Source organism: Cyprinus carpio, unplaced genomic scaffold (assembly GCF_018340385.1).
Source record: "Cyprinus carpio isolate SPL01 unplaced genomic scaffold, ASM1834038v1 S000006712, whole genome shotgun sequence".
Lineage (NCBI taxonomy): Eukaryota > Metazoa > Chordata > Actinopteri > Cypriniformes > Cyprinidae > Cyprinus > Cyprinus carpio.
The window spans coordinates 391750-403917 of NW_024879319.1; the positions used below are offsets into that span (position 1 = coordinate 391750).

Consider the following 12168-nt stretch of genomic DNA (forward strand, 5'->3'; position numbering starts at 1 on the left):
TCTATCTTGAACCTGCTAAAACACCAGCTGCAGGTGAGTATTAGGCCTATCTGATATTGGATATTCATAGCATAAATACTGCGTTACACAAGGCACTTGTATTATGTACAGAATTAGGTGGCTTTTCCATATACTGTATTTTTGTCTTCATGTCGTGTCCTTGATAAAGGTCACAGTGTGGTCAGTGACTGTCTGATGACTGTGAGAGGTCAGCTGGCTGGTCATGGAGCAGTAATCGTGTCGGCCGGCGTGCTGTTGACCGCGGCTGTGCTTTGCCTCATTCTGCTCCTCGTTCTCAGACGTGAGTCAGCAAAACTCTTTCACTCCATCTGTCTGCTGTTCTGTTCTGTTCTGTAAAACAATGCAAACTGTAAAGTGAGAATGAGACAGAGTCACTAGGAGAGCTGTACTTTTTGTGGGTCTGACAAGTTCTGATATTTCTGTTTGCACACAAATCCTTTAGTAGCACATTCCTTGCATTTTTAAATGTCATTCTCTAATTTAATATTTTAATTTTCATTGCTTTAGGATTATGTTAAAATAACATCAGCATACAATGTGACTTCATTGTGTACTGTGATGAATTATTAAAGGCTTATCTAACAGCTTTGGTAGTATAACAAATGAACCTATGACACCATGAACTAACATGAATAACTGTATTGACATGAACTAACATTAACAAGAGTTAATAAATGCTTTGTTTTTGTTGTTAGCTAATGCATTTACTACTGTTAACAAATAGCACTTTATTGTAAAGTGTTACCCCTTTATTTAATGCCACAAAGGCACCACAAGTGTTTTTTACAGATCCCAGAACATTCCTAAAAGTCTGGTTTATTTAAATAAGTTGCTTTGGCCACTGAGCCCGTAGCACATTTACCTCCTCTCACAAGAAACCCTTTAAAACCTTGCAGCTATTAGCTTCATTGAAAAAAACTGACAGGTATTATTATTATTATTTTAATTAATTTTGACACTTACCTTTTAGCTGTTATGTACCAAACTTTTGAAAAGATTTAGAGCAAAGAGAGAAAATTTGCTTTGTCACTGTTCTACTCTTTCTGTTCACAGACGTTAAGACTAACACAGGAGAGATTTTCCCTTTAGACTCTCGGTCTGGAGACAGATCTTCACAGAATCTTTCTCTGAGCCCCACTGCCCCTCATCCCATGAACACTTCCACCCTCTCACCGCCCGGAAAAAAGCCCACCTTCCTTACAAGTCAGTTCATGCTCTTCTACCTGTACGCACCATTTCATATGAAGTGACCCCAGATGACTTTGCCTTTGCATTTCATTACAAAATATCAACCCAGGCGGCATTTAAGCTTGAGTTTATTTGTATATTCCAAATACAGTCAAACCAAAAATTATTCAGACAACAGATATTATATATATATATATATATATATATATATATATATATATATATATATAATTTATTTTAATAATATAATAATAATTTTTTCTTAGTGGGTGCAGGACACTATAGTTCATTTATGTAAGTGAGGATAGCAAAATAAAGTAAACTGTGACATATTAAACCCAAAATTTCTTCATAAAGTGGACTGCCAGTAAAATTTATAAAAAAATTGGGACTCAAAAATGATTCAGACACTTTGACCTGAGCATGCTTTGCTTAAGTGTTTTTTTTTTTTTATTGCTAATGCGACCTTTTTACACCACAGACTGAACAAAACGAAGCATTGCTTGGTAATTGGTTGAGCTAATTGTGTTCTTAAATTTAACAGCTGACAGCTATTCAACCGAATTCATTGCATACCTTTCTATCAGAGTTATCTGACATTATCAAGATGAAATTGTTCTGACACAGTTTAACTTTGAGTCCTTCTCATATTTTATTAACATTTTCTAAACCATAGCCAATAAACTGTGATAATGTGAGAAAAGTTGAAGGTGTCTGAATACATTTTTGGTTTGACTGTATATTTCAGGGCCTCTGCTTGTATAATTGTAATATCTAATTGTAACCCCTAATTGTATATCAACATACACATCATCCACAATCAAATGCATGCTATTGTAAATTAAAATGGCACTAACTATTTTGCATGCATATGCTTTTTCACTTGTCTGTTCAATATAAATGGCTTTCCTTCTGTTTCTCCAGCCTGTGGCGGCGTGCTGACAGACTCCTGGGGGACGCTCAGCTCTCCCAATCACCCCGGCCCGTATCCTCCGGACTCACACTGTGTGTGGGTGATCAGGGTGTCTCCTCCGCTCCTCCTGCAGATACACGTGTCTTCTCTGGCTGTCGAGGGACCCTCTCCTTGCTTGTTTGACTGGCTAGAAGTCAGAGAGGAGACAGAGAAGACATCTGCTGTCACAAGGTTTGCTCGCCCTGTTTAATCACAAACGACAATCAGAACTGACACGGGCTGCATTTAAGTTTAAAAAGCCTTTGATTGAAGTGCAAAAAAACTAACATCTGCCAGTCTGGGTTGACATTTTATTTAGTTTTTATTTCAGTAAAACCTCTGTGTCACATTTTCCCTATTTGCTGTGTTGTTTTGCACTCTTTTGTTGAAGTTTCAGTGGTTTGGTTTCCTGTTCTCATTTTGTAGTTCTTTTGGTTTTCCTCATTACTCCCACATTGTGCCCTGGCTTCCATGTGTTTCCCTGTGAGTTGTTTGATGTGTTTCATTTGGCTTTCCTGGACTCGGTCTATGTTAAAAAGCTGCTCTTAGATCTGTATCTGATCTGTAGTTTCAACAAATGCCCTGGAGCTGTCAGAAATTTACCAGATGGTGCATCATCCTAATTTTTTGCTGAGAAATAAATGGAAATATTTTAGTGCAGATAACATTAAAATAGACTACACATTGTTAATTTACACAACTACTGACAGTGAAAAATACAACTGCTTAAACTGAAAACATCAAGACAATAACCATCAAAACCAAAAAGGGAGAACCACAGGAGTAAACGAGAATCTAAACAAGACACAGGTGAACATAATCAAAAACAAACACAGGAAGTGCCACAGGAAATGGAAGCACAGAAACAAATATAAAACAAAATAAGTGTCCTTGGGCTGGAGTAGAGGAAAGTAGGGTGGAGCAAAACTCCTGCAAGTGAATAATGAATATTGAATATTCTCATATCTCTCACAATAATTTAACCCCTCGTTTCATATTTATTCATTCATAACATGAAGACAGAAATGTAATTTTTGGGTGAACTATCCCTTTAAGTATATTGGCTTTGAATATTTTTTGTAATGCTTTTGTGATCTTTAGAAAGTCTCACGTAATCTTTTCTTTCTTTTTTTTTTCAAGAAAATTAAACAGATAAAAAAATAACTGTTACATCTACTCCAGATCAGTAGTTCTCAAGTATCAGTACACATTGTTCCAAAACAATAGTAATAGCTCCATGAGCGAACCATCAATGGTTAACATCTCCTGTGTGTCTTGGCTTGTAAAAGTTCACAACATAATCTCTAAAACATGTATCTTACAGAGTTGAAACTGCTTAAATATAGTTACTGAGTTATTGAATAATTTTGCTGTACATGGCTGTTCTTGGCACTCAAACTGTGAATAATTAAGACTGACTTCTTCCTAGATTCTGTGGCAGCGTCGCTCCACCTACACTGAACACAAACAGCAGCAGCGTGCTGGTGGCCTTTCATTCTGACGGCAGTATCAGCGGCAATGGCTTCACTGCACAGTATCATTCTATATTACCAGGACAGAGTAAGTAAAACTGAAACAAACAGAACATCATGTTTCTTTACATAGTTTAAAACACAGGCAGTAATATTATGGAAGACACTTCAGTAACACTTTAGAATCCTGTTCCATCGTTAATGAATAACTACACAGGAACAAATGTCTAATGCACTATTAACATTCTAGTAAGAACTATTAACTAACAAGGAACTCTGATTAATGATTTAGTAAGTGATAGCACTCAGTTGAACCTGGTAGTACACTATAAGCTAATCAATAACTACTTTTTTTTTTTTTTTCATATATCCTGGAGAACTACTAAGAACTACCATATACAGGTTCATAATTAATGTGAATTATGCACAATTTATAATTAACTCTAGAGTGAAGGTCATGGTAACCCAGAAGTAGTGACAAAAGCATTACCAAGTCCTTCTAAAGGAACTACTGCTTATTTGGATCAGTATTCTAAAGTGAAAAGCGTGACAACTCTCTAATATTGGCTGACATCATTGTAAGCTTTTGAGATACTAAGGTTTTGGATAGTAATGACACATGTATTACATATTCTCCTTTAGAAATTGCTAATTATTTGGATCAGTATTCTAAAATGAAGATCATGGTAACCCACTAGTAATGATTTAAGTGTTACCAAAGCTAGCAAAATTAGTTACTAACCAGAAACTTAAAAAAAAAAAGAAGTTTACAATGATTTCAGTCTTTACTAGAGAATTATCATGTTATTCACTTTAGAATACTGATCCAAACAATGTGTAATTCCTTCTGAAAAATTTTATAATACTTGAGTCCTTACTAGTGGGTTACCATGACCTTCACTTTAGGATTAATTATGCATTATTCATATTAACTATGAACCTGTATATAGTAGTTCTTAGCAGTTCTTGGGGAGGTATGAAAAATGAATAGTTACTAGAGTATTGATATTGTGTAACTTGTGTTCTTGTGTAGTTATTCATTAGTGATGGAACAGTATTCTAAAGTGTTACTGACACTTCTATATTTGTGGATAGTAGTCTGTATTGTAGGGTGACAATAATGAAATAGACTTCCTTTTAAAAACTTTGTATGCAACAAAAATGTGGTTTAGCCAAATAATACTATTTTTTCCTTAGAATTTATAAATGTGATGCAAATGCAAATTAAAGAGCAGCAAGCAATGAGTATAACTATGATATTCTGATCACAGATTATAATAATGTCACATAGTGTGTTATTTTTCTGTTTGTATGTTCTAACGTTTTCTTTCTCTCTGCGTTTAGAAAGCTGTTCCAGAGAAGAGTTCATGTGTGACGGAGGTCGTTGTTTGCTACCCGTTTCTGTTTGTGACGGCCAGCCAAACTGTCAGGACAGGTCAGATGAAGCCAACTGCAGCCAGAAACACAAGGGTAAATATAGCTATGTAAATATAGCATATATAAATACGTTTTGGAGCTGAGGATGATCTGAACAGGATTAGAAGATTTATTATCCTATGACTCCATCCGGTGGTCATCCTTGGTATTACAGTCTTCATCTGTCCGTTAAATTCTCTGATAGTTTAAATTTTTTGGTGGCTCCTGAGCATGATGCATTTATGAAACTAATCATGTTTCATAAGAATGACTTGCTCTTTATGTGTAAAAAGTTTTGAAGAGTTTGAATAATGCACTTTAAAGATATTAAAAAATTACTGTTTCTTTTTTTGCTGTTACTTTAATAAATCACCATGGCAACACCTTTCAAGATATCCAAAATCCGTTTGCAATTTAGGTTCCTTAATGTTTTGGCATCATGTACACAAAGGTGTGTATAGTATAATTCTCCTCTGAGGAGTATGCATTAATTCACAAATCCACATTCAAACCAAAATAGGTGACTTCCTGTTGGTCGTATCTAATGACTGTAAATTAGAAAGTTGTCCAGCTTGATGAGAACAATATATTTACAGAGTTTGTCAAAAGGTAGCACTATAGAGTGCCTGCTTCAAGCCCATTTATGAGCTTATAACACTGTCAAACTAATAATAAAAACCATATAATAATATTAAAATTAAATTCCAAGCATGTTATCTGGCTTAAAAGCACAGGAAACAAATGTTAAAGTTTGACATGTTGCCATTATCAATAATCCCTTCACAGTTTTACATCTACTATGTTTTGGCATTATTTGGATGAAGTTTGAAGAAAATTGAGTAGAAATAAGATGCAGATTTCAAAGCATTTTGAAAATGACACACTAAATGCTGCCAGTTGGTGGCACTATAACTTTCAGTCATAATAGTCACATCTATGTGATCGGCCTCAATATCAAAAATCCCATCACAATTTAGCATCGCCAATGACTTGAGGTCATGCTGACCCAGTTTGGTGGCGATTGATTGGAAAGGCTGGGAGGAGTATATCAAATTCCAGAGCATGATCATTTTACACAGCCCTGAATAGCCAACTTCATGTTGGGCCGAGCCTATGACATGCAGTGCGAAAGTTGTTCCGCACAGTGAGATCTATATGTGTAACGAGTTTCATATGAATACATCCAAGTATGTGTGAGATATACATCAAGTTTTCTGACTGTATTCCAGGGAGCACCCTAGAGCCTCTGTGCCACGCCTAGGTCCCAGCCTCTGTGGCAACATAATGGCTGCAGATTCTAACGTGTGTTACAGCAACTTCGACGAAAACTCAAGATCTTCTCAATTTAGCATCACAAAGGCCTTATGATAAGACTCAGCAAATTTGAAGATGATCCGATTAAAAGTGTAGGAGGAGGAGTTAAAGTACGAGGCCTGAAAATGGTAAAAACTGCATAAACATCGTATAGGAAATAAAAATTAACAGACTTCCTGTTAGGTTTCTGATTTTGTACCAGAAGACTTTTTTGTAGGTATTGGTGTGTTACAAGTGTCTACTGAGTTTCGTACATGTATGTGAAACGTAGCTTGAGGCTCATATTGAGCCATATATTTATAGGTGGCGCTATCGAGCCATTTCGCCATACCTAATTCTGAAACCCATTTCAGACGTACATTTTTGCCACCTCTAACGCGTGTGCAGTTTCGTGAGTTTTTGAGCATGTTAAGGCCCTCAAAAATGCTATTCATTTTGGAGAAGAAGAAGAAACGGAGCAATTCCAATAGGGTCCTCACTCCATCAGTGCTCTGGCCCTAATAATCCTTAGAAAAACAAGAGGGCCCTGCACCTAGTGGCTCGGGCACTAATTACAGTAATGACGTCACTACACAAAGTGTGACACTTCAGTTTTTTATCTCGCTTGAAAGTAAAGACTATAATCGATATCATGATTCTGTTTTTCAATTTTCTGATTCTTAGAGTGTGGAGGAAAAATAACAGGAGAGTATGGATTGTTGTCCAGTCCAAACCATCCAAAGCCGTACCCACATCAACAGGTGAATGATTTCATCAGCTGCTATTTCTGTCAGTCACTTCCTGAATCTAAATGCAAAATCGCATAAATTTACATACAGTTTTATATAAATTGGCTATGCACTGATCAGTTAATGTATTAGGCCAGCTGTTAAATAACTAGTATTTGTTTCGGCATCGTGACTGTTTCTATCACATCTGTATTAATTGTAGTTATCTCTACCGCTCTCATAGTTGTGTACATGGCAAATCTCTGTGGAAGACAGACAAGTGATTAGACTGAGTTTTCAGAACTTCAGTCTGGAAACACAGGATGTGTGTGAGTTTGACTATGTGGAGGTTTACGACGGCGCAGACGTAGACGCAAACACTGTGCTGGGCAGGTGAGAACACTGCACTGCTGTCTCTACAACACTGATGGGATTTAAAGTGCTTTAAAATGTTTACTTTTCAGCAACAGTGAGTAACCAATCTAAATGAAAATGAAGAGAATGCCAAACAGTTCCATCATGAGCATTATCTTAAGGAAGGAAGATTTAATTGTGTGTCATATTTGTTCTACTGGAGTGATTGAGTCAATGTCCTGTTGAAAAAAACAGCATATGCTGGTTAGGTATGTTTTGAAGCATGGCTGCTGGTTTAAGCTGGTCATGTGTTGGTCCTAAGCTGGTGCTGAGCGAGAGCTAGTTGCTCAGGACCAGTTCAAACCAGCAGCCATGCTTCAAAACATACCTAACCAGCAGATGATGGTTTTTCAACAGGGTGGATCAGTTTCACAGAATGTGATGATGCATTTCTTTATCAGTGTCAGATATGGTCTCCCATATGCTTCTCTAAACGTCCTTTACCCTGCTATACTACCACACTTCAGACCCAGAACTGTGTTCATAACATAAATACTGAGGGTTGAAACTTTGTCCCACAATATGTTTACAGAAAGCTTTCTGCTGTTCTTATAGTGAGCGCTTGACGTCCTGCTGTCTCTCTGAGCAGGTTTTGTGGGCCAGCTCTGCCTCCTGATCTCACCTCCTCTGGTCCTGTGATGACTGTGCTGTTTGTGGCAGATGAAGGTGTTGCAGACAGTGGCTTTTATGCATCTTTTAGGGCCATGTCTCTTTCAGAAAGTGAGTGCTGCCTGATTCATGAAGTATATTTTGTGAGTCTCTGTGAGATTGTGACTCTTCCCTGCATCACTGCTTTCTGCCTTGAGGAACATGTGGTCCAGCAGAGTTTGCATGCGGCTCCGGGGAGTGTCTGCACCAGGACTGGCTGTGTGACGGATGGAGCGACTGCGCAGACGCTGCAGACGAACACCACTGCATTAACTCCACCTACCCTCCTTTCAGTGAGAACACGCTGCAGTTTGAAGAGGACGCTTCCTGCTGTTTTGACTCCTTTCAATCCCTTCGCGAATAAATTGTTCAGCCAGTTAAATCTATAAATCTATTGCACAAATAACCTCTTGCATAATCATTTATCAAATTATATATTATAAAGTGGTCATGAACTGAGAAACCAAAATTCCCTGGATCTTTTGACATAAGAGGTCATTGTACTGTAAAAAAAGGTTTTAGAGCTCGAAACTATCTTGTTAGTCTAAAACAGCTTATACCAGTGGTTCTCAACTCCAGTCCTCGGGACCCACTGCTCTGCACATTTTGTTTGTCTCCCTTATTTATCGCACCTGATTCAGATCATCAGCTCATTAGGAGAGAGATCCATGAACTGAACTGAGTGTGTCAGATTCAGAAACATTCAAAATGTGCAGAGCAGTGGGTCCCGAGGCCTGGAGTTGAGAACCACTGGCTTATACTGTTTTCCAATCTGCCAAAACCACAGCTTGTGTAATGTTCTACTCTATGATGTAATAGTGTGTATAAGCACCGCCTCCTCAGAAGAAGATCAACACCTGATTCTACATCACTGCCTGATTAGCCCCACCCACCGATTCCACATCACTGTCTGTTCAGCCCCACCCACCAAATCTACATCACTGTCTGATTAGTCCCGCCCATGATTCCACATCACTGTCTGTTTAGCCCCACCCACCGATTCCACATCACTGTCTGTTCAGCCCCACTCACCAAATCTACATCACTGTCTGATTAGTCCCGCCCATGATTCCACATCACTGTCTGTTTAGCCCCACCCATCGATTCCACATCACTGTCTGTTTAGCCCCGCCCACCGATTCTACAGCACTGCCTGATTAGCCCCACCCACCGATTCCACATCACTGTCTGTTTAGCCCCACCCACCGATTCTACAGCACTGCCTGATTAGCCCCACCCATCGATTCCACATCACTGTCTGTTTAGCCCCCACCCATCGATTCCACATCACTGTCTGTTTAGCCCCGCCCACCGATTCTACAGCACTGCCTGATTAGCCCCACCCACCGATTCCACATCACTGTCTGTTTAGCCCCACCCAGATTCTTTAGCACTGCCTGATTAGCCCCACCCACCGATGCTACAGCACTGTCTGTTTAGCCCCACCCATCGATTCCACATCACTGTCTGTTTAGCCCCGCCCACCGATTCTACATCACTGTCTGTTTAGCCCCACCCATCGATTCCACATCACTGTCTGTTTAGCCCCCCGCCCACCGATTCTACATCACTGTCTGATTAGCCCCACCCACTGATTCTACAGCACTGTCTGTTTAGCCCCATCCACTGATTCTACAGCACTGCCTGATTAGCCCCACCCATCGATTCCACATCACTGTCTGTTTAGCCCCACCCACTGATTCCACAGCACTGCCTGATTAGCCCCACCCACCGATTCTACAGCACTGCCTGATTAGCCCCACCCATCGATTCAACATCACTGTCTGTTTAGCCCCACCCATCGATTCCACATCACTGTCTGTTTAGCCCCGCCCACCGATTCTACAGCACTGCCTGATTAGCCCCACCCACCGATTCCACATCACTGTCTGTTTAGCCCCACCCACTGATTCCACAGCACTGCCTGATTAGCCCCACCCACCGATGCTACAGCACTGCCTGATTAGCCCCACCCATCGATTCAACATCACTGTCTGTTTAGCCCCACCCTCGATTCCACATCACTGTCTGTTTAGCCCCGCCCCACCGATTCTACAGCACTGCCTGATTAGCCCCACCCACCGATTCCACATCACTGTCTGTTTAGCCCCACCCAGATTCTTTAGCACTGCCTGATTAGCCCCACCCACCGATGCTACAGCACTGTCTGTTTAGCCCCACCCATCGATTCCACATCACTGTTTGTTTAGCCCCGCCCACCGATTCTACATCACTGTCTGTTTAGCCCCACCCATCGATTCCACATCACTGTCTGTTTAGCCCCGCCCACTGATTCTACATCACTGTCTGATTAGCCCCACCCACTGATTCTACAGCACTGTCTGTTTAGCCCCATCCACTGATTGGCACATGTAGTGTTTGCGAGAGAGGTGAATGCAGAAACCAAACGATAAAGATGCCCCAAAGACAACAAGACGCTGTTCAGTGCCAAGCAAACAGTGTGTGCGTTGCCTTCCTTCTGATCTCAGCGTTAGGAAAGAGTGAATGAACTTTATTTTTAATGAAGATCTGGACTGCATCAGTAAGAACTCAGTCCTCAGATTCATTTACAAACAAGGAACAATTCAACATGGGCTTTTCAGAAAGATTGAAACTAAAAGATGATGCTGTGTGACTATATAGGATCTGTTTTCATGACATGGTCACTATTGCTTTGTCTCTTCTTACAGATTGTTTGATACTGGGTTAATTATACATTTTCAACCTAAATCACAGCAGCATCCATTTGTGAGGAGTGTACTCTGTCAGACAAACACAACTATTGAGCGTTTACTTCCGAGTCTACGTCTATTCAGAGCGTTCTGATGAGAGGGTCAAAAACAGGACAGAAAATAGCCTGTTTCTTCTAAATTATAGTTTTTTGATGTAAAAACCTTGATAACATTACCTCAGAGAGCAGTACAAAATAAAAAAACTGAGGCAGTTTATTCCTCACCCCCCCTTTTTTTTACACATTTCATACAGTGAGGAACAACATAAAGCCCATATGGCTGAGCAGTATGTGCAGTAATTGTTGGCTCTTGGTAAATCTACAGTATCTGCTGAAATGCCAGGCTCAAAAGTAGCTTTTTAACTGTTGTTGTAAGAGCATCTCACATTCTTATTTTTTTTCTTTTTTATTCCTCAGCTTCATCTTGTGAACCCATCCAGGTAGAAATGTGCAGAGGCCTGAGCTATAATCTCACGTCCTTTCCAAACATCTGGCTGTCTATCTCTGACCAGAGAGAAGCTGCTTCTATTCTGCACGAGTACAGGGTGAGAATGAGAGCAGTGACTCTGAGCGACTCCTCCGAACCCGTCTGACCTCTGTGTGATGTGACTGCAGGTGCTGATGGGGTTTGGCTGTTTCGAATCCTTCCGGCGGCTGGTGTGCGGTGTGTTTGTTCCTCACTGCAGCGCTCAGAGTGGAGTCCTGCAGCCGTGTCAGTCCGTCTGCTCCAGCGCTGAGCAGCAGTGCAGTCAAACCCTGACCCTGCTCAGTCTGACCTGGCCCTTCAGCTGCCACCTGCTGCCCGCTTCACACGACCCCACCGAGTGCTCCCTGCCATAGACACGGACAAATAAGTGTTGTTTATTTGATTTTTTACTGTTCAACAAAAACCAAAGCACTTTGTACTCATAATCTGATTCGTCTCTGTGGGATTAGTAGATTCATATAGTGTGAAATATGGAGATTGTCCTAAAACCTGGAGTGTTGACAGATCATATCTGCTTAAGATACTGGGAGATATCATCCAAATAAACAGTTTTCTAGTTTGTGTCTCAGTTTGTATCTCTGCCCAGCTCTTCTTAAATTTCTGCCATCTTTCTATAGTAGTACACATTTTTGCATCATGGCAAATTGTTGGATTGTTATTGGGAAGTGTATGGCCAAGATCAGTCCTGTGATTGATTGACTGATTGATTTATTTATTTATTTATTTTTATTTTTTTTGAAGGACACCTATACATATACTTTCAATTGTATGTCCTTGGTTGAAAATATGACTACATTTAACTTCTGAAGTAAAACATG

General features: G+C 40.0%; 1 protein-coding gene across 1 annotated transcript in view; it reads left to right on the top strand.

Annotated features, from left to right (window-relative positions):
- Positions 1-12168, top strand: part of LOC109056691 (membrane frizzled-related protein) — a 14195-nt gene extending 2027 nt beyond the window's left edge. Inside the window, exons 2-13 of the mRNA XM_042755499.1 lie at positions 1-37; positions 177-301; positions 1075-1224; positions 2134-2353; positions 3591-3721; positions 4978-5103; positions 7027-7103; positions 7315-7463; positions 8074-8204; positions 8291-8425; positions 11281-11408; positions 11479-12168. The exon at positions 1-37 is cut by the window's left edge and continues 54 nt beyond it. Coding sequence (XP_042611433.1) covers positions 1-37; positions 177-301; positions 1075-1224; positions 2134-2353; positions 3591-3721; positions 4978-5103; positions 7027-7103; positions 7315-7463; positions 8074-8204; positions 8291-8425; positions 11281-11408; positions 11479-11703 — 1634 coding nt within the window. The 3' untranslated portion in view covers positions 11704-12168. The remainder of the gene's footprint in view (positions 38-176; positions 302-1074; positions 1225-2133; positions 2354-3590; positions 3722-4977; positions 5104-7026; positions 7104-7314; positions 7464-8073; positions 8205-8290; positions 8426-11280; positions 11409-11478) is intronic.